The sequence below is a fragment of the Symsagittifera roscoffensis genome, chromosome 7 (assembly GCF_963678635.1).
Source record: "Symsagittifera roscoffensis chromosome 7, txSymRosc1.1, whole genome shotgun sequence".
Lineage (NCBI taxonomy): Eukaryota > Metazoa > Xenacoelomorpha > Acoela > Convolutidae > Symsagittifera > Symsagittifera roscoffensis.
In genome coordinates, this window is record NC_087068.1 from 17,563,614 (window position 1) to 17,586,368 (window position 22,755).

General features: G+C 37.6%; 1 protein-coding gene across 1 annotated transcript; it reads right to left on the minus strand.

Moving 5' to 3' along the window:
* Nucleotides 1–658: 658 nt before the first annotated feature.
* LOC134851024 (advillin-like) lies at nucleotides 659–21,561 on the minus strand. The gene is made up of 7 exons (XM_063866904.1): nucleotides 20,877–21,561; nucleotides 13,473–13,616; nucleotides 5,434–5,609; nucleotides 4,868–5,045; nucleotides 4,270–4,413; nucleotides 3,065–3,230; nucleotides 659–2,650 (listed from the first exon to the last, which is right to left on the minus strand). The coding sequence occupies exons 1-7, from the start codon at nucleotides 20,961–20,963 to the stop codon at nucleotides 1,050–1,052; spliced, it is 2,496 nt and encodes an 831-aa protein (XP_063722974.1). The 5' UTR covers nucleotides 20,964–21,561; the 3' UTR covers nucleotides 659–1,049.
* Nucleotides 21,562–22,755: the final 1,194 nt, after the last annotated feature.

Below are 22,755 nucleotides of genomic sequence, written 5' to 3' on the forward strand. Positions count from 1 at the left end.
GCCAGAGATTAGCTCAATAAAGCTTCAGATAATTTTACGTTTTAGTTACATCAATTTTTTTTAGCATAAGTTGCTAATTTTCTTATATAACAAGCGTTACTCGATTGCTTTACTCGCTCGAAAATAGACAAAACATCAAAAATTTCAAACCGGTTTTTCTCGACACAAGGAAAAGTTTTTGGAAACTTTAAAATGTCGTTTGGCACACTATGGGCTTTAATATGATATATCACTTGACCCTGTCGCATGATATTTGACCTGTTTTTGCGTGGAAAACAAAAAACTAAAACACACCCGAAAGCAAAGTTCCTCCCCATTTTAAATGGTCGCAACAATTACCTATAAGTTCGGAAATTGATTTTAGTCAGTTGGAGTCCCAGCGAAATAAAGAATGGCCTATTGGCCCAGTTATCTTTTATTGGATTAGTTTCATTAAAAAATTGTAAAAAATTAGTTTCTTAAAAAAATCAAAGAGCTTAAAGGTGATGGATGCATTTTTCTGCAATCAAAATCAAAAGTTCAAAATATTACAAAACATTAAATCCCTTTTTTCTCTTTTCTGTTGACTATGGTTACCAGCTTGTACAGACTGGTCTAAATTTAAATGTAAAAAGTTTGACATGATAATTTTTGATTTCAAATTACAATTTTGGCATGGATTAAAAATAAGGTTAAGCAAGGTCATTCAATGAAAATGTAGGTAAAATTAGTTGATCGCAGGAAATATTTCATTATAAAATGTCACTTAAACAGTACAAATTTTGGGAAATATCATTTCGCAAATACCGGAATAATACATTTAAATGACGCAGCTTGCGGCACTATTAAATAATCATATTGGAAAACGGGGATTCAATTTTAGCTATGCAAAGTTGTGGTTCTTGATTTAAATATCGACAACAGATTGAGTTTATTTCATGATACGACTCTACAGCGTGAAAACTGTTACCGCATATAGATTTTGTTCAAGTACCGAAGATATCATTTTTCTTTCGTTTTGGCTTCTTGCTGTTTGACTTTACTGAAGAGATTGCTCTATTATAATTCACTTAAAACAGCTTTGCCCTTTTCTTCAATTCAGTCTGTTTCCATTTTGGTTTCTTGCCGAACTCGCCTTTGTTCATGCCAAATATCTGAACGAATTCTTCATCACACAGAAGCAATTCTTTGTTTCCAGGGTCAACATCAAAGGGTAAAGGACGTCCAGAAATCAACTCTTGGTACGTATAGATCACATCCGATAAATTGTTCTCAGCCTTGCTTGAATTCAAAACCTTAATTTCGGATTCAATTTGATCACTGCTGAGTCCTTTCATTTGACCCTTCATCTGGACATATTTCTCAGATGTCAGGAACCGCGAGGGGTCCCAACCTACAAAGAATCCAGTAAACGTCAAGGGTTCGAATCCCTGCTTGAAACTGTACACCGCAGTATCTGGGTCGCGTCGAGCGGCATCCTTTTTGAGGTACTCTAAGGCTAATTGAGGAGCTTTTTTCTTTTCCTCGTTGTTTGCCCCATTACCAATCCAAACATATATGTCGAACCAAGCGTCTAGAATCATAACATCAGTTTCGCAGAGATCTTCTTGAATGAATCCGACAATTTCTTCGGCTCTGAACGTTCCACTTGCATTACTACATTGGAACAGTCGAGGCTCGACCGCGAATGGTTGGTCTTCTCGGACTTTTGTATAGTTTGCTTTCCCGCCTAAATTGATCCAAAACTCATGTGGCTCTTTACCTTCGACAATCAACTCGTAGTCTCTTCCCGACAGAATCCGACTCGCCACTCGGGTCATTTCTCGTTCGTCGCCGTTGCAAAGTTTCCCGAACCAGATGTAAAGTGCTTTCTTTGTTTTGATAATAAAAGCGTCATTTGAGTTCAAATTACTAGCAGTGCATTCGACCTCAACTGCTTTCGTATTCATTGCGTTATCGCCTGTGACTCGAAACAGATGATTTCTAGTTAGATTTGCTGTCTTAGTTGAGTCAATTTGTTTCAAACCGCCGCCTTTTTTAGTGCCTCTGTAGATTATCAGTTTACCCTTAAACAAACACAAAAAGTGGTTCGGTTCTTTACCTTCGACCACTCTAACTTGCACTGCTGCGCCATTGAGTTTGTCGTCGAGCTCGATAGTTTTCAGAGCACAAGTTCCTCTGGCATCTTGAGAACTTCGCGAACCCAGCCAAAAGTACAAAATATACTTTTGAGATCCTTGAGCCCTGTAAGTATACTGAACTATGTAACAATCGTCTGCGAACATTTGACCGTGTAATTCAGGCTCGACCTCGACTATTTCTTTTCTCTGAACTTCCCAAACTTTGACTTCTCCGGAACCATCGTCGACCATTCGGGTTTCGACCGCGACTTCGGGCTTCGCGAGTAAACTATCGGCGTCGAACTTCGTCTGATTATTAATCTTCGCGACTGATCCACGTGTGTACGTGTTGCCCATTCCAACTTGCCCGTATTTGTCACGCCAGTCTTGGAAGTGGAATTTGAACTCGGTACATTCGGCTCCGTCCACCACGGCCACAATTCTAGTTTCGGTCGGGTACTTTTTCGTCTTGATGAACGCCATGGCGTTCTTCATGGCACCTTTTTTCTCTTGTTGACTTGAAAATTTTCCCTTCCAGACATAAATTACACCTGGAGAAGAAAACACTATCAAATTCAAGAACACGTTTTTTTAATGCAGTAGTTGTAAGCGTTTTGCAAATATTGAGCACCATTTTTTGATAAATTTTCCAATCGCTATGGTGAAATCGAAGTCATTTGCGCTGAAAATTTGAGCAAAGCAGTCAATTAAAAATGCTTTGTTCGATAATATGGTGTCACCTTCTTGGTGGAATTTTAGACAACAACCCCTTGAACCAATTATTTTTTGTGCCTACCTGCCAGACAAGTTTTTGAAATTATAAGGGGGATGATAATTTTTCAGCAGAAATTTAGGCCGCGTCTTCCAATTCTACCTACGTGTCAGACATTAAAATAGTCTGCAAATCATTAGAATAATGCACTGGTCCTCCTAAAGCCTGGTCGCCATATCTCCCTAGAACTAACCTGCACAAGTGTCGAGGATGAAGCAGTCTTTGGAGCTGAGCAGCTTCTGTTTGAGGGGCGAGCAGCCCACTTCAGTGAGGAGGAGGGAGCCGGAGTTGTCGGACACCAGGAACAACTTCATCTTCTTCCTGTCTTCCTCTTCTTCGTATGAGTCATCCGCTGTCACCTGGAGGGTGAACGCAAAAATGAGTCATTATTGATATTAGTTAAAAAGTAATTATAAGAATGACAAATTAATTACTGAAAACATCAGACACAAGAAAACGGACTGGTTATTTTTAGGGAACTTATGTATTATCTGCCTCTAAAGCATTATTAAAGCTTACAAGGATAACCGGCGTTCCGACCAGTCTTGAAAAATTACAACAAAATTAGTTTTCCAATTAGTGTCGATTTTTCGGCTTGGTGGAGCCGGAGTTGGAATCTGAGAGAAAAAGTAGAGCTTAGGCTTTTTCGTCAGTCATGTAAAATATTCAAATTGGAGACAAATAACCAGAAAAACAAAATAAAAAATAAAAAAAAATTAAAATTTTTTAAAATAATTTTTCAAAGTTTTTCCCAAATATTTGAATTTTTTATTCCTAAAATGAAGCTAAAACCTCCAAAATATAATTTTTTAGAGTAAAACTAAATTTTCAAGGCTTAAATTAAGCATAAACAAGCTAATGTAAGCCTGCTCACTCGCTCGAAATTAGACAAAAAATCGACACCGGGAAAACTTTTTTGAAATTTTGTGATATTCGAATCACGACTGAAAGGCTTTAATATGATATATCACTCAACCCTGTCCGATGATTATTTGTGGTAGTTGATTTTGCGTGAAAACAAAAAAAAAACTAAAACACCCGAATACAAAGATCAGCCTCATTTTCAATAGTCGGAACACTAAATGTTTTAGCATTCGTATCTGCACTTAAGCTGAGTGAAACCAGATGAAAAATAAACTGAATAAATTGCTTTTATTTCGGTCATGAAATTCGTTGGCCGGTCAAAAGCTATAAAGCCCTGTTAACACAGTGACGCCCGGCAGCAGTTCATAAGCGCACTTCTTCGTACCATAAATAATGACACACTGTGTCCAACGTGAAAGGCTAACATGAGTGAGCTAGGATATCGATTCAATGTTAAAAATAAGTAACAATCAGGTATTAAGTAAGTTATGTTAATACAACAATTCTGATCAAAAGAAAACATTAGCATTCTACTTGTATGGGTGGATTGAGCTGCGCTGGTCTGATTCCGAGTACTCTCTCCATCTCCTTGGGGCAGTAGTCCGTCTCCTCCACCACGTGTATCTTCCCACTTCCCGCCTTCTCATTGTCACGCATCATCACCGCCGTCTTCATTGCCTAGCAGAAAAATAAAATTTAAAATCAACGCTTAGCTCATCAGTTGCGACATTTTTTCACGGGTTAAAGGACAACTTGCGAGCTGTTCGGCTGTTTAACGAAGTCCGCTACTTGTCTTCAAAAAAAAAGAATTAACTGTTTTGACCTGCCTTTAGTGTTTTTTGCTAAATATTGAGCTGGCAATTGTTGTTTCCCTCTTTTATAACGAGCTTGGTTTGTGGGGGCAATTAAACCTTAATTTTTTGAATCTCGATTTTCTTCTGTTGTGAAATTATCAAAATAACCGAAACGGTGTATGTATTTTAATCATGCACGAGTAGTAAGAGTGCAAAGAGTCGACAACCTCATGCTCAAGTGGTGTTAGTTTTACTTATATTATAATTTTATATTATGATAACTATATATTATAATGTAATAATAACTCATGTCATGTCGCATGTAGTGAATATATCACCTGGATGCGTTCCATCTTGTTGCAAGCCCTGCCATTCCACACGAAGAAGTCCTTGTCGATGTCGGCAATGAATGAGTCACCCGAGTTGAATGACTCCCACTTCAGGGGCACCTCACTCACTCGCACTCTCCTCTTCCCCTTCACATGCAGAAGACGCGCCCTGCTCTCATCACTCACCCTATAGTGATAAATAACAATATTTTTAGACAACAAAAATTGCAAAAAGGTTAATTCTATTTGCTAAAAAAATTTTTTTTTTCAATTTTACGTTTTTTTCCAAATGAGTGCTTAAGATTTTTATCAGTTTGATCGGATCATTCTGTGCTACATGCACAGCAGGCGGCTATTGAAACTTCTTGGTTCTTATGGGCTGAAAATTCCTACTTAGCATCGAATTATAAGTCCGTCCTCTACGCCAAAAAGCAGCTTTTGGAAAGGTTTGATCGCCTTTTCTGTTTTTTTCCCACTTAAACCCTATATTCTCTAGCTGTAGCTGTAGTGTAGCATAGATGCTTATCGACTCGATTCAGTCGTGAGTACTGACTTGTTGAGTTATGAATACTGACTTGTTGAGTGCAGTGTCCACTCCGCCCTGTCTGTAGAATATGCCACCAGTGGTGGAGAAGTAGGACAGGAACATGTCACTCTCACTCTGCTGCACTTCTCTGTACTGCACTGCCGCCCCACTTAACAGAGTGTCGTCTATCTCCACCGTCTTGTACGCAGCCACTGTCGACTCATCCTGTACACGTCACAAATAGGGAAAGAGTACTTACTATGAACGTAATATGACATAATAATAACATAATACTATGAACATAACGATATAATAATAACATAATACTATAAACATAATAATGATATACGGTGAACATACTATGAAAAGTTCTCTCTATCAAAATTTTTGCCGGGCGAAAACGCAGAACGCTTTGTGGTTACAACCACTTAAAGTAGATAGCAACTTTGTATTCCGGTATTTTAGTTTTTTCTAACCCTTTCTTTTTTTCTACTGTCATATATATATTATCTCTCTCTAACCTTTAACTATATATTATGTTGATTGGCGCCATTGGTACTGGCTATGTGTTTGGTGCGGCTAACAATTAATTAGTACCTGCCAATGTTAGTTACGTCTGTTGGTGATTTGAGTTTGTTGCTTAACCTTTGAGTCTGGAATTCAGTCAGTATTTATTCAGTGAATTTACGATATAGAATCTGCATTTTGTACATGGCGCAGCAAGCAGGACAAAGCGCGGGAACAGGAAAAAATCCACTTGGAATGACGGCATTATGCTCGGAAGCACCGATGCTGTGGGAGAATTGGATTACACGTTTTTCATGGGGCGTAATAGCAAAACACTCATTCAATCCGACGGCATTCTATTTTAATCGGACGCTAACCGCGGCGCAAATTGCAGATCTGCCAGAGGAGGTGAATGGAAAGCGTCGTCTGCAAGCGGAGCAGACACTAATTTCTAACCTTTATTTGTGTTTGGGGGAACGCGGACAGGACGAACTACATAACCGGAAACCCCATTTGGACCTGGCGACTACCCGATATCCTCGGGTTTTGGATGAATTTGAGAGTGTCTCCAAGAAGGAAAGAAACGAAACGTTCGAGACGTACCAGCTATCTCGAAAACAACGTGACGGGGAAACGTTGGAAGAGTTTCACTCCGTATTGAGTGGACTAGCCGCTAGATGTTCGTTAGGAGCGCTGGAACGACGCGTGTTGCGTGATGTATTTATAGTTATTATGTCTAATAAGGAGGCTCAAACGGAATTATGTCGTTCCACTAAGACACCGGATGAGGTCTACCGAACCGCGTTGTCATACGAGCGGGGTGATAAATACGCCAAATCGTATAAGGTATCCGGTGGGGGACTTACAGCAGCGCCAGCGGGGTCGCTACAAATCAAAGCGGAGCCGATAAGTGCAATCAGAGGAGGTTATCGTCGACCGTTTCAACGAGGTGGACGTGGATTCGGCAGAGGAGGCACGAGGGGCCGCAGAGGAGCGGATCGCAAGTGTTATAATTGTGATCAGAGTGGTTTTACCCCGGATCATATTCCAAAGTGTCCAGCAAGAAATGCAACCTGCAATTTTTGCCGGAAAACCGGGCAATACGAGCGAACGTGTAGAGGACGTCGATCGGCGAATAGGGGTCGTGTGGGCATGATAAATGAGGACGGCACCGATGGGGGGCTTGTGCAAGATTATCCGGAGGAGAGTGCGTCCAACTACGGAAGTTCCGTTGGATGGGTAACTGATTCAAAGGTGCCGGCACACGGATGGGACTCGGATAGTTCAACGGAGTACGTTGTTATGTCAATTCGGCGGAAGGAAGAGGAAGAACTGAGAGTAGCGGGGCAAAGCTGGCCTTAAAGATCAATGGTAAGGCGACTCAAGCCTGGATTGATAGCGGTTCGCCAGTATCTATCTTTACTATTGGGGAATTGAAACGTACACTGGGAGCATGTAATGTACATTTGAAACCGCTGGATCCGAAAGATGACCAATTTTGCGACAACGGCAATAATCCGTTGAAATTTCTGTGGAAAATGCAAGTTACTCTTTATTCCAATGGATGGACCAGCTCGGCGGATATCAATGTCATCGGAGGGTGTAGACCGTCTATTATCGGCAGGGATTTGATGCCAGCACTGGGATTGATGTTGGTACAAGCGCCGCCGGCGAAGTGGGTGCATAGCATACATTCACATGAAGGAACTGTGGAGACGGACGATGACTTGGATGATTGGCAGAAACACTTCAGTAAGCAGTTTCATCATCTTTTTCGCAGGGTAGGGCGTATCCGTAATTATAAAGTGCAGGCAGAATTCTTCAAGAATTTAATTCCAATCCAACAAAAGGGTAGGCGAGTGCCCATAACATTACAAGAAAAAGTCAATAAGGAGATTGAAAAACTTTTGGAACAAGGTCACATTCAAAAATTGGAAGAATGTTCGGATAAATATTTTGTTTCACCTATTGTCATCACAGTGAAAAAGAATGGTTCGGTCAAACTTGCATTGGAATCAAGAGAACTGAACAAGCAGGTACACAAAAATAAATACCAAATGCCCAATATTGAAGAACTAATGGTCATTGTAGGGCAAACAATCAGCGAACGTAAGCAGGGGGATGTTTTTTTACAACAATGGATCTCACGTACGCATACGGAAAACTTCCCTTAAATGAAAATACTAGCAAGCATTGTATTTTTTTTTGGTGGGAGGTCGCTCCACCGGTACGTATCGTTTCAAGACTGGATTCTATGGATTGACAACGATGCCGGCGGAATTTCAACGAGTCATGGATGCTATTTTGTCCGAATTTCTTTGTGCGCATGCTTTTATAGGTGATATCTTAATAATATCAAAAGGTACCAAAATTGAACATATTGCCCTTGTAGAGAAGATTTTATTGAAATTGGATAAGGATAATATGGCTTTGAAACTGAAAAAATGTCAATTTGCGAAAAATACTTGCAAATGGTTAGGCCATCGGATTACAAAATCAGGGATTGCACCAATGGTGCGAAAAACAGATCCGATTGATAAATTAGCCGCCCCGAGAACGCTCTCACAATTGAAGTCGTTTATGGGGTCAATATATAGCCTTCAGAAAAATTTACCTTCGCTGGCAGAAACTTCGGCGCCATTACGTCCACTGCTTAGTAAGAAAAACGAGTTCGTATGGACAAATGACTGCCAAATAGCTTTCGAATCGCTCAAAAAGCAAGTTGCGAATATCGTCGAACTTAAGCATTTTGATGTGCATAAAGATGAACGAATCGTGTGCGACGCGAGCCATAATGGTTTGGGGGCTGTACTTGAACAACTAGGCGCCGAGGGTTGGCGTCCCATATCATTTGCATCTCGGTTTCTAAATGCGGCCGAAAAGAAATATTCGACAAATGAGTTAGAGATGCTGGCCGTAGTTTGGGGTTCCGAGTATTTCAGAAATTACATTTTCGGGCGGAAATTTACTGTGGTGACAGATCACAAGGCTTTAGTATCATTATTGAATGGAAACAATAAGAAAAATAAGACTATGTTTAGTCGATTGACTCGTTGGATTGATCGAATTATTCCCTTTGATTTTGTAATTGAACATATGCCTGGGGCTAAAATTGGCCTGGCGGACTATCTATCAAGGCATCCGGTGGGGGAGGCAACAAGAGTTAGTCTTTATGATAACACTTTCACGGTTACTAAATTGCAGTCAATTACCAATTCACTCGGTTATATTAATACCAATAAAGGGATTATCAAAGCATCAAGGAAATCAGTTGTTTCAGCTAATGATATACAAGTTGGAAATGATAGAGTTAACTCTCCGTCGGAAGAGGGCGTCAAAACGCGTGACCTTCGGTTAACCAATCAGAAGCCAGTGAAACGTATAGCTGAGTGCAATGACCGTGAAGGCGCGAAAATCTACAAATCTATTACTGAGTGTAAATTACGTGAGTCTGATATTAATTCCATTGTAAACAGCAGCCTTCCTTTTGTCAAAAGAAATACTTCAATAATGACATCGATAAACTTGAAGAAGCTAAACAAATTATTATTAAAACATCCAGAAATCACGAAAGGCAGTAGCAACGAGGTGGAGGTGGTAGATGCACGGCTGGAGGCAGAGACAATGCATACTAGGGACGTCAGATGCAACACGGTAATCTCCATTCCTTCGGCATTCGGAGGCGAACTATTTCCGGCGGCATATCCAGCGGGAGGTAATGTAATTATGTCAGTGATCCCCCGAGACTAAAAAACGTCCGGAAAAGCAGTGCACTACCTGAACTATTCAACCTCAAGCTAGTCGAGGCCAATTATAAAGGGGACCCTCAGATGCGTGCGATAAAAGAACTGGTGGAAAGCAAGGACCCGGAGTTGGAGAAGAAGGTCAGAGCAATGGGTGCCTACCTCGGACAGCACACACATGATTTCCATGTGCGTGAGAAATGCCTGTGGATGTTCGAACGACACGTCATCCCCATTCCACTCAGGAAAGCCGTGGTTAACCGAATTCATTGTTTTCAACACGGGCGCTCCAATATGTTCGATGCAGCAAGGACTGTGTGGTTCCCCTATCTCCACCGGATTTTGGTTGCAGCTGCGGATGGGTGCAAGGAATGCACTGATGCAGGTAAAAGCCTTAAACCATTATGCGCTAAAGGTGATATTGGGAAAGTTTGTGAACCACGTGAGCCGAAAGAAAGTCTACAACTAGATTTTTGGGGTCCAATTAGATATCTAAATGAATCAAGTAAATATGTTTTGGTAGCGGTTGATCGATTCTCACGCTGGCCCTCTGCAATGATCTGTGGGAATAATAAAAGCGATAAGGTCCTTAAGTTTATTAAACAATACATATCTCATCACGGTGTCCCTAGGAAAATTTTCATGGATCAAGGATCAAGTTTCACATCGAAAGCGGTTAAATCGTTTTGTAATTCCGAAGGAATAGAAATAATATATTCACCCGTGAATGATCACCGTGCTACCGGATGTGTCGAACGTACCATTGGCAGTCTGAAAAATTTTGTTTTAACTTACGCCAAAGAAAAAGATAGCGAAAATTTGAAATCAATGGTAGAACGAGCTTTAAGTGCTCTTAGATTTGCTCCGAATGCTACTCTCAAAACATCGCTGTTTGAAGCTCATCACGGCAGGGAAGCAAATACTGTCATTCAAAATCTTACGAAGAAGCTAACTTTGCGAATTCTTAATTGGGACAGAGTGTTGAAACAAAACTCTGCCTATTTAGATTCTACTGACCCATGAGCTAACAAGATTCCCCAACCTATGGCGACTGATTGGGAGGAACGATCGGACATTGAGTATGACGTAGAACACATGAACCACCCTAGACGACTGGCACAGGAGCAATTAGTTTCGGCGGCGGATGGAACGTCGATGGTTGGTGTCAAACGAGCCGTGGGGGGGGAGTCAAAACAGCCGAGCAAACTGACAGAGCTCTTTTTTCAACGCCTTAAGGACAATAATAAGAGGTATAGACCCGTAAACCAGAAAGTAGTTAGCGAATCTAAGCATACTCTAACCTTATCAAATGGCTCTGTACTTAGGAAAAGCGGAGTTGCTGGGAAAGTCCTCAAGCCCAATGAGCCGAAAATTTCGGAAAAAGTAATACTACCACCCCCAACTATGAGTGCGCTGAAACGTCGGGCAGAGTTAAAACGAGCGCAAGAAGAGCAGGCTGCGGGGACAAGTACACGGAGTACAACCGAAGCTAGTACGCGAGCAATGTCACAAAATCGGGACTATGAGGAGGAGGCAGACTCGGATTCAGAGTACGAGCCACTAACGATTCCACGATACGCCGGGCAAAACAAGGATACAACAACAACAGTTGAACCTGACCGGGGCATGGGTTTGAATGCACCAGCGGCGTCTAACGATACAGAAGTCGTTGCGGAAAAATCAAAAACATCCAACGAAAGCGGCGTACCAGCATCCACTGGAGTGGACACCGAAGACCAAACCATGAATACCGGAAAGGGGGAAGTGCCCCGCATTTGAGCAATGAAACACAGCCGGGAAAACAAGCTAAAAAAGAAAGGGGAGCGAGTTCGTCGACAACGTCTCGTCTCATATTCTAGTCAAGAATCACAAGATTCAGATGGAGCAGGATCAAGAAAAAGTACCAGAAAGCGGACGGCGGTATCCAAATTCGGCGGGGTTATGAGAGACAGCATATTCAAAACGCGAAAGAACAAAGGAGAGGAAGACAGAGAGCGGGACACGACCTAATTAGGAAGATGGAACTAGGAAGATGGATTGAAGGAAAATGAAAGAGTAAGCTATTAAAACCTAAACTTATGCCCAGGGAGAGGGTGGACCCCTGTGGGTCTAAAACTCAAACATTTATCCCTTGGATAATTTTTAAAAACTTCTGTTTAAAAAATGATCGTTGAGGGAAAGTCATATATTTATTATCTCTCTCTAACCTTTAACTATATATATTATGTTGATTAGCGCCATTGGTACTGGCCATGTGTTCGGTGCGGCTAATAATTAATTAGTACCTGCCAATGTTAGTTACGTCTGTTGGTGATTTGAGTTTGTTGCTTAACCTTTGAGTCTGGAATTCAGTCAGTATTTATTCAGTGAATTTACGATATAGAATCTGCATTTTTCACACTACGAAAATCCGGCACCACAACTAATCAAAGTTTGTCGAGTGATATATCGTATTAAAGCCTCTTGAGTCAGGATTCGAACATTAAAAAAATTCAAAAAATTATCCCAGTGTCGCGAAAAACCGTCACGGAATTTCTGAGATTTAGTCTAATTACGAGAGAAATAAAATTAGTTTTTGTAGTTTGATTACACTCTTTTAGAAATCAAAATCTTTCAAAAATAGTTTTCAAAATTCAAAAATTTTCTGCTAAAAAAATTTGAAACAAATTAAAAATTATTTGTTAATTTTTTACTATTCTTTTTTCTTTTTTCTATTCATTTTTGTTCAAACACTGTTTTTCGATTCGCCTATTTTGTAATAATTGTCGAATATCCTGAATTTCTAGAAAAAAAAAACTTTTTTTTCGTAATTTCTTATACATTCTGTGCTACTTGCGCAGTAAACGGCTATCCTTTTTTCTATTTCCTTTCACTCGAGTTGGTCGCAAAAAAAATAAAAACTATTGTTGCCGGTTGCAGTGCAAACGATCTGATTATCAGTTTAAGATAATTTACAACACCAACTTAAAAAACCACATGCAAAGTTTGACGTTTTTTGAAGTTCCTGTTTTTCTCGAAAATTCAGATCTATTTCTGGAAAATTTCTTTTTTTTTGCAAAACTCTGGTTCTTTCACTTTAATACAAAATTAAGAAGCATAAATTGGAAGTTTCCTTGATAAATTCGATTCACGGCTTTTAAGTTACCTTTGTCGTTTGAGTGATCATTCGCCAATTTTTTTGTTCAAAAATTATTCATGCACTTGCGTTGAGAAAAGTGCCTTGTTAAAATATAAAATTGAAAATCATGTTGAAATAGGTTTTGCATCTTTAAAAAAATGTTTTTCGGGCTCTTTCGCGCCATGCTTGTTGTTCCGACTTTCGATACGAAAGTAACGGAATATTTGTGCTCGGGGTAGGTTTTTTTTTCTTCAGACAAATTTCGACTTTTTAACTAGCCATTTTTGACGGAATTTATTTTTATTTTTCGTAAAGTTACGGGGGTTTAAAGATTGCCATTTTGGCCAATTTGGTACAATTAACGCGCGATATATTTCGCGCTATTAACGCGTAAGCGGAGAGTTAATACGTCTTAGAAATCGTTCCAAATTGGTTAAAAGAAGCTTATTTGCCATAATTGGTTTGTTGCAAGGAGCGAAATTTATCCTTTTCTACTTTATATGGCGTGTGGGGGGATGATTTTCATAAAAAATTTCAAATTTTAGAAAGTTTTTTTTTTCATTTTGTTTTATTTCAGTGAATTTTTTAATGTTATTACTGCTCCATAAACCTTAAAAGGCAGTCGGAACATTCAGGGCTTCGCCCTGATACGAGCAGTCTTGTTTGTTTTGGGCCTCGTTATTTATCAATTATAGTATTGGCAGCTCTACTCTGTCTCACCACAGAAGTGTTCTTGCCCAGCCAGAAGTGTATGTTGAAGCTGAGTTGTCTGCCCCTGCTCTCCTTAATGCATATCACTATGTAGGAGTCCCCCTCGTAGAACACTCCCCACTCCTTCTCCCCCACTCTCACCAACGCCATCTTCTGAAAAAGATTTTCAAGGTTTTCAAACAAATATCTTGAAAAATTGGCTCACTTGATTTTTAGTACTATCCTTAGATTTTTTGTCGAAAACATTTTAAAAAAATAGATTTCTTGTCGCAAACATTTCAAAAAAGTTTTCGAGGAAATTTGAAAATTTGATGGAAATGTATAGTTCTATTAAATTATTGTTTTAATTAATTTGCTTCATTTCCCATCAATTTGAGATACGCATATGCACTACGCTCTGGTTTCACACAATTTTGGAAACTTTTTATAACTCAGTGTTGTGTTTCCATTACTTTGCGTATCAGGAACAATAAATTGAGGTGCAATAATGCTAGAATAGTCAGCCTCTTTAGGCAGATCTGGGAAAAGGCGGAACAGTTTCTGCCTATTTTTTTTTTTACTGAAGGTGAGATAAGATGAAAGTATTTCACTCACATGAGGTTGACCATCGTTGGGTTCAAGATCTCTTAGTATAAAATGAGATGAGACCAGAAATAGATGTGAAAAATATCAACTTTCAAGGGAGGATTGCGAACGAGCTGTTCATAGCCCCCTCCCCTTTGGTACTTAGTAACGAATTGCCACTCCTATAATCACCAGCGGATTTAGGGTGGCGGGTGTGGACGCCCCCCTGCAGACCCAAAGGGTCCCCCTTTGTACTAATTTGAAATATCCATTTTCGGCTGAATATTTTCTAATATCCATTTTCACCCTGAATATTTTCTAAAGCTCCAATTTTTGGCGCCTTTTGGCGCCAATTTTTACTTAATGTTAGTGGGAATTGTGCGCCGAAAGAACGCGATTTTTGGGCAAAATTTTCCGAAAAGTGTCTAAGAATGCATTTTTAGAACTGTTTTTTTTTTCAAAATATTGCCTGCGGCGCAGAAAATTTTGCCAAAGCGGTCTTTTTATTGCTTTGGGAGTTCTCGGGGAATTGATATAGTCAACTTAAAAAAGGTCGACAAAATTTTCAAACGTTTTTTGAAAATCTACCCCCACTCGTCAAATCCCTAGATCCGAACCTGCCTATAATGAAATAATTCAACGCTTAATTATTTGCAATTCTGTACCTTGTAACAAAAACGTCCATATTTTTCTAGAAAATATTAAAAAAGGCGGCAAATAATTGGGCCGTAAAAATGCCGCTTAAACATGTCGTTCTTGAATGAGTTTTGTTAAATCAAATCCGTTATTTTCATTGTTAATTGCAGGATTTGTTTTGCTCGGTGTAAGTTATTTTCTTGATTTATGGCATCTTGATGGGAAGCCTTGACTTTGCGCGACCCATGTTGCAACTTTGCGCGACTCATGTTGTGACTTGGCGCGACTCATGTTGCGACTTTGCGTGACCCATATTTCGACTTTGTGCTACTCATGTTGCGACTTTGCGCGATCCATTTTCATCTATATTCCAACTTTGCGCGAGCCATGGTGCAATTTTTCGCGACTCAAGCCTCTTGCGGAAGTATGGAATTTTGGTCGCAGAAAGTCCATTTCGGCGGCCCCTTTGGTCGCAACATGAGTTGCGGACCTCGGCACGAGATGTAGCCGCCTTAAATATGTCGAAAACTTGCAACTCTAACGGAAAAAACAAACACGTTGATAAAGATTGAAAACATTGCTGATTTTCAATCAAGTACGGATGTGAGATTCTTTCGAGGGGTGGATTATTGAAACAATTTCGAAATTTTTGTTGATTTCTTCTAAATTGACCAAATTGATTTTCTTAGTCTCTTCAAAATTACTGTAAAACCCTATTTCGAGAACGTTTTCTGAGCCGCAAGCGAGTAAATGAAAAACTACCATTTTCAATTTTTGAAATATTTTGGCCAAAAAATAACAATAATTTGGCGCGCTTCCATCTAAATTTTTGTATCATGGACGCCGTTTTGGATATCGTAAAATGGCATCAATAAAGGGATTTCAGTAGTCAGAGTTTAGTTCCTAAGCTGTTGGGTGGGATAATGATGAAAAATACGAATGCTGTATTAATATTTTTGTCGTGTAATCTTCAACCAAATTTCGTCAACGAAATTTCAAGTATTTTTAAACAAGAATAAGGACAGCTGGTTTCTGTGCATGTATCACAGAATGTTCCGATCATAATTTTTACAAAAACTACAAAATATTTATTTTTTAAATTAGCGTAGTTTTTTCTTGTGACAGAAGGATCTGGCGTAAAACTCTAATTTAGGCAATATCGACAGTCATAGTAAAATAGGCAAGTTAGACCAAAAGTTTTTGGTCTCGACAAGGGCTCTAAAACTTCCAAAAACTAATTTTGCTTGCCTGAATTTAAGTTTTCATGGCTTAAATTAAGCATAAATAAGCTGTTGTAAGCCTGCTGGCTCGCCTAATTCGATTGAAATTGAAATTGAAATCAAAAATTTGAAACCAGTTTTCTCGATACTGAGTAATATTTTTGAAAAAAATTCTAATGTCTTTCAAATAATGGCTGAAAAAAAATAAACTTTAACTTTTTTGACCAATTCCGATCATTATTTTTAGCATCTGATTTTGCGTGGAAAAAAAAAGAGAAAAAAAATACTAATGGTCGGATCAATAACGGGGAACAATTTGACTTTGCTGCGCTAATAGCAGAAAAGGTTTCAAGTAAAAATAAAAATTGATTTATTAAACAACAGCAAACCTAGCTTTCAAAAACTAATCAAAAATTTTAAGGTATGGTGTTGCTCTAGTTTTATTTGTAGCACAATGATGTGCATTTTTTGCCAATATAACAAACCAATCAAAATTCAACGACTTCAAATCGTTCTTTTTTTCTACACAAAATTTTTTTCAGAATTTTTTATGGCATGCCAAATCATGACATAAATGGTTCGAATAAGATGTATAGCTCAGCTCTATATTGTCGTTTATTTGTGTTTTTTTTCTAGTGTTTCGTGAAAAAATATCATGCCTTCCGAGATTGGAACAGTAAATTATTTTAGTGGTAGGTATTTTTTGTTTTGAGACGCATTTACAGAGTTACTTTTGACTATGGCGTAGAGCTTTCGATTGATATCTTTGGAACATATCTGGGAAGAAAATTCAGGTGACTGCAAATAAAAATGTGGGATAAAATTATTAATTTTTCTAATATAATGAAATAAAATCCCAACGGTTTGTAGAATTACAAAACAGTGGTTTTAAAAACCATTCAATGTTTTAGCACGTGTATGAAATGTGCCACATAAATATATGTCAAATTGTTTATTTTAATTTTTTTGCAAAAAATGCTGAGAAATTCTTAGAATTGTGTCTATAATAAGGGCTATAGTAGAAGTAACTGGTTGTCAAGTGGTCGGAAATATAAATAGACCCTAGCTCAAAAAGTTCATGCTTCCATGCTTTATTCCTAAGTTTTGAAGATTTTCCGTTTTTTCTTCAAACTGAGTAAACCTGCAATTGATGAATTCACAGGTTATAATAACCTTTTACAGCATACTTTTTTTCTATATGTTTAATAGTTTTCATCATCTGCTGTTGGCTAACTTCGATTCCCAATAGCAAAAAAAAATGCCTTTGATGCAAACAGTGTCAAGTTAATGTTACAGCTAAAACCAGTTTCACAACATTCTTTTCAATGTTAGCTAAATCAGAGTCACAGTATTCTTTTTTGCACAAGGGGGCGGATTTTCAAAAACAAATCGAAAATTTTGTCGAGCTTTTCTGGCCTCAAATCGTTTCTACTCTGTTTAAGCAGAACACTTGGATAATGAAAATACACAGCTGAGCTGGGGGATGCTATTTCAAGCATCTCATAGCTATTCATGTTAGAAATTATCATGCGAAAGCTAAAGTCGTCCGGTAAAATTTGGTCGCTTGTTTTTTTTATCGGTTATATGAAAACTGCCGCCGGAAGATGTTGCAATTTTCTGCTTCGACTATTCTTACAGATGTAGAGCAGGATTTTAAGTACATTGAACTAGAGTTGAATACTGGCTTGCAATTTTCTGCTACTCCAATTTTAATTCACTTCGAAAAAAGTGCAATATAACAGATTATCTGGTAATATCTGAAAAGATTATCTAGATTATCAGGAAATACTGATGCAATACCGAAAAGAGTTTCCAAAGTTGACTCATAAAAAAGTTAATAAGTGATTTTTAGGAATAGCACTTTGCGATTTTCTGCCTAGCCTTGTTCTCAGATGCCTTGCTTCTTAAGAAAAATCATAGTGAAGAGAAGCGGTTTCATGCTTCTTTTCTGTAGCATATTTTGTTCAAGTTCTGAATGCAAAAACAAATGAAAATTTTAAATAATTTTGTTTCTACTGTACCAGAAGTTGGTGTTGCAGTTTTTTGCTTCGCCAAACGCGTTGATGTCTCTGTTTGACAGTTAAATAACCGGAATATCAAACTTAACATATGTTTATTTCTTAATTTAAGCTTTATTGCTCAACGACCCTGCTTATTTATTATTCAACGACCCTTTATTGGTTCTTATTCCAGTCAATGCATTTTTGTGATGACTTTTGATCTAAATAAACATCACAATTTAGTATTAAAAAAATTAAAATTGTTCAAAAAATCATTAAAATGGCAAAATCAAAAGTTTGAAGCAACATCACTTAGAACCACTGTCAAAAAAGGGATCTAACAGCTCTTATTGCAGAACATAAGATCAATGAATCAAAATTCTGATGAGTTCCTAAGTACGTTGAATACGAACACGTCACCATTAGTAATTGAACTTACAGAGACGTGGCTTAATGACGACGTCGAAACATGTCTGTTTTTGTTGGAAAGATATCATCCTATGAGGATGACTAACAGATTGCAGATAGGAGAAGGAGTGGCCACACTCGCTTCTACAAGTTGAGAAATGGAGTTCCTTAACGAACTGGAAAATGATAATTTGCAAATACAAATGATTGAAATCAAAATCGATAAAAACAACTCCTCCGTACTTACAACACTATACAAAGCACCACAAATAAATACAGAAGAATTCCTTGATTTGCTTCCTGAGTACTTCTTAGCATCAATCAAATTGTAACCAAAAACACGAAACTCTGCGCGGCGATTTTAAAATTGACTTGAATAAAAACAACAAAGTAGTGTCCAGTCTGAAAAACACTCTCAGAACGTTTGATCTAGAACTTGTCAATGATCTTAAAACCACCCAAGATACGGAAACAAGTTCGACTTTCCTTAGTTTTTTTTGCAACTATTCATGCTGAAACGACTGTAGATGCTCTTAATGTATTGGAAAATCACTCAATTCAAATGACTTTTCTTACAAATACCTTCAATCAGAGCAATAAAGAACCAATTTAAATATCGAAACGACCCTTAAAATGTTCAGAAAACGATCATTTTTTTATAGAAAGCAAATTATTGGTTCTTTTTAACGAGACTGAATTACTGGAGCCATTGAACATGGATGACAACTGGAATCTTTTTATCGAAAGCACAGCAGAATATTCCGACAAATATATTCCAAAAACTCAGAAACAAAATGTTGCAATTGAAAAAGCTGTGTCAGAAGTCTGGTAAAAACGCTTGCAGCAAAACTAGAGTTTATACTGCCACTATAAAGAAAATCCATACACAGAAAACAAAATAGCTCTTGTAAAATTAAATTAGCATGTTAATTTAGTTTGTTGCAAACCAAGGCCACACACGATCAAAATCGAATACAGTTAAAGTCAAAAACCAACATGAAAAAAGTTTACATTGTAATTAAGGAAATAAAAAGCAACAACATTAAGCTAAAACGAAGTATCCGTCATCTGTGGAATTTAGTTTCCATTTTGCATCATTTAGAGAAAAGTTATCCAAACAGCACAAAGCCATCTGCAAATTTAGCACACCAAAATGAAAATAAAAATAATATGTATTTGGAAGAAATTAATGTGACAGAAATTTGCAAAATAATCAAGGGACTAATAGTCAAGGATAGTCAAGGCATCCACGAGCAAAACAATTTTCCTTTTAAAAAACGAATCCTGTTATTTGCGAATGAATAACAATCCTAAATAGAAAATCACTGTCTGAATGCAATTTCCCTAGTTGCTTGAAAGTTGGAAAAATTCATCCAGTTCAGAAAAAAATTGGGCCACAAACAGAGTTAAGCAACTATAGACCAATAACTTTAATTCCAACTCTGGCAAATTTTTTTGAAAAAGTTATGTTTAAAGGGACAATTGATTTTTGCAGAAGTTTGGTTTTCGTAGCAAACGAGGCACAGTTGAAGCAATGACTGAATTTACTGAATGTATAAGGAACTTTTTAAGCAACAAAATGCAAAGACTTGTCCAATGCTTAACCTTTCAAAAGCTTGTGACACTGTTGACCATTGAATTTTGATGAAAAAAAGTAGAGCGTATGGATTAAGGGGGAACACGGAAAATATGATATCAACGTATCTGAAAGATCGGTTTCAATGTGTAGTAGTAGAGAACACGGTATCTAGTTCAAAAACTGTCGCCTATGGAGTTCCACGGGTCAGTTTTAGGGGCCCTTTTTTTCTCTAATATATATGTATGATCAGGCGAAGTCTTGTGTGAACTCAAAATTAACCCTTCATGCCGATGATTGTAGCCTAATTTCTACAAAATATGGAAAAAGATGCAAAAGCAAAAAATTTAGAAAGTGTTAAAGCGAAAGTGTTAAAGCGAAATCAAATTAACTCTTAACCAAGATAAAACAAAAAAATATAGATCAAAATCAACCCAAATGGTCAATCCAAATGTAGAAACGTCCCCAAAGTATCTTGGCTTCTATTTGGATGATAAGCTGAGTTTCATGCTGAAAATTTTAAAACAAATTTAAAAAGAACATCTCGAAATGCGTCCACAACAAGAGAAAACTTAAAAATAGGGTTCGTTCATTCTTTAACTACTTAATCATTTCTATGCCTTAGACAAAACGTTAATTGAGGACTTATTGAATTGTCAAAAGAGCTAGCTAAGTTCAGTTTTGCATCTTAGACGGGATCTTTACATTTGTGATAACGAGTTTTAGATTAATGTTTTTTGGTAGTAAAAATTAACTGTATTCTCTGCTGTTTGCTCATGAAGACACCACTCGACAAGCAGCTATATGGCTTGTTTCGTTTTCCTCCAAGATGGGATTTTTTAAAATTATTTTGAGTTATCTAAATAATAATCGAGTCTCTTCCCTTCTTGAAAACCAATTTATTATTATTATTATTATTATTATTATTATTATATTCATAGCAGGAAAAATAGCCCAACTGACGTTAATTAAAGTCGAGTAGGCGGCCTTGAGGGTCTGTTTACCTCACCTCAATTCTCCAGCATGTAACGCCTGGTTGTTTCACTAGTGACATCAGCATGGGGTCATCTTTAGGTTTTCCGCCTGCAGGTGCCATCGCCACTCCCTTCTCGCTCAATAACTTATTAACCAACAAAATTATAATACAATTGAGTACAAACAATATATGTCAAATGCGTGTATAACGTGGGAATAAGTTAGTGCTAATTTATAACTTGTTACTTGAATGAGTAGCAACACTTAAGTTTTTTTCATGTAACCCTTAAGAATAACTATCTTATTACAACAATCCATCGAAGATATTTTGGGTTTGGAATTTGAAATCAAACTGCATACGAGGAAATTTTTCAGCGGAACTTCTTTGGAATCAGATAAAGAAACTACCAACATAAAAAAACAAATTGGACAGATTTGAATGGCAATGTACAGCCTTGGTAACAGAGTTAATAAAACTATCAACAAATCTTCGTCTTGAGCGGTGAAAAAAGTTTGAGTAAGCAAGTATTTTTAGTAATCAAAAATGGTGAAAGTCATCAGTAAATGTCTTCCCGGGACCCCTTGGGTGAAAATTGACGAAATTTAGTTAGAAATTTCAGCGACTGTCTTATTTTGAAAACGGATATGAGTACGAATTTTAAAATTTCAACGCATAGCGCCGTACTGCAATATGCGTGCTGTTTTCCTTGTTTTTATGCGTTTTCGAGTCTAGTTTCATTTTTTTAAAATGTACAAGTCGTAAACATACATTTGTAGGGGTAGTGTTTCACCTCATTTAAAAAGATGCTGCGAAAGAGTCGAAATAGTAACTAAAGTTAACGTCAAAAATTACAGCTTATTAAAAAGGAAATCAGCCGATAACTAAAACGTTTACTCTGCCAAAAAACAACAAGAGAAAGCGGTATTTGTTGAATGATAAAGATAACTTCATTGGATGAGCAAAAAGCCTGAAATTTTCAAACGGATGAAAAATGCGGAAGGATGCTTAATTGAATTTGCCAGCATAGTGTGGAACATATGATTGCAGAAAACTGAGGAATTTTGATTTTTTAAAGGATTTGATTTTTCTGACCAAAGAAACATGCAAAAAACATTCGGTAGGTTTTGAATCAATATCTTGAATTCCGATTAAAGGCGTGCCGTATACCATTTGGAATCACGTGATTTAAGTCCTCGTAAGAAAATAGTCCTATTTTAACATTTTCCTTGCTCCATAAACAAGATGGTGCTAAAATAACATCAGTAGAAAAATTAAATGTGTCGTCATTAAATTTTTTGGCATTCAGAACAAAATAACAAGGCTCTGCAATTTCGGTTTAGTGGATTCATAAAATCGAAAATATGAGAAAAGCGGAAAGCAATTAGTGAGATCTGAAGGTCGATGTGGTTTTACTATTTGTAAGTATTGGTTCTGTATTTGCTCAAAAATCTTCCTCGAAGAAGGAAAAGTCTTTTTGATGGAAGGAAATCTAAGCGATGTATTTTTGATAACTGAGTACATTTAGCTGGACTGCGAAAAAATTAGACCCTTTTAGCTAAGTTTTTGATAGAAAAGGAAATTTTCCTCTAGAACAGCTGTGATTTTCAGGTTCTGACAAGTATGGCCAGTTGTCATGCAAGTAGCACAGAGTGCAGCCACTCCAGTGTGAATGAAGTAATGTTAAATGATAGTGAAATCAGATTGTGTGATCCGAGATGAGTTAATTCGTAGGATTAATCTGCTGTAAGCTAGCATGAAAACCAAAAGTCTGCAGCACTTAACTGTAAAGTAATTTTAGAAAAAGTCTTATTAAAAAGAATCTTACGCTTGCGATTAGCGAGCGTTATCAAATGGGAATGTAGACATTTTTTTCGAGTTAACAACTATAGTTTAACAACATCAGTTGAATCAC

Coding starts and splice junctions, on each gene's coding strand:
- LOC134851024 (XM_063866904.1), bottom strand. CDS start 20,963: ATGGCACCTGCAGGCGGAAAACCTAAAGATGACCCCATGCTGATGTCA. Junction 13,617..20,876: donor TTACATGCTGGAGAATTGAG/GTGAGGTAAACA, acceptor AATCTTTTTCAG/AAGATGGCGTTGGTGAGAGT. Junction 4,414..4,867: donor ACAAGATGGAACGCATCCAG/GTGATATATTCA, acceptor TTTTTCTGCTAG/GCAATGAAGACGGCGGTGAT.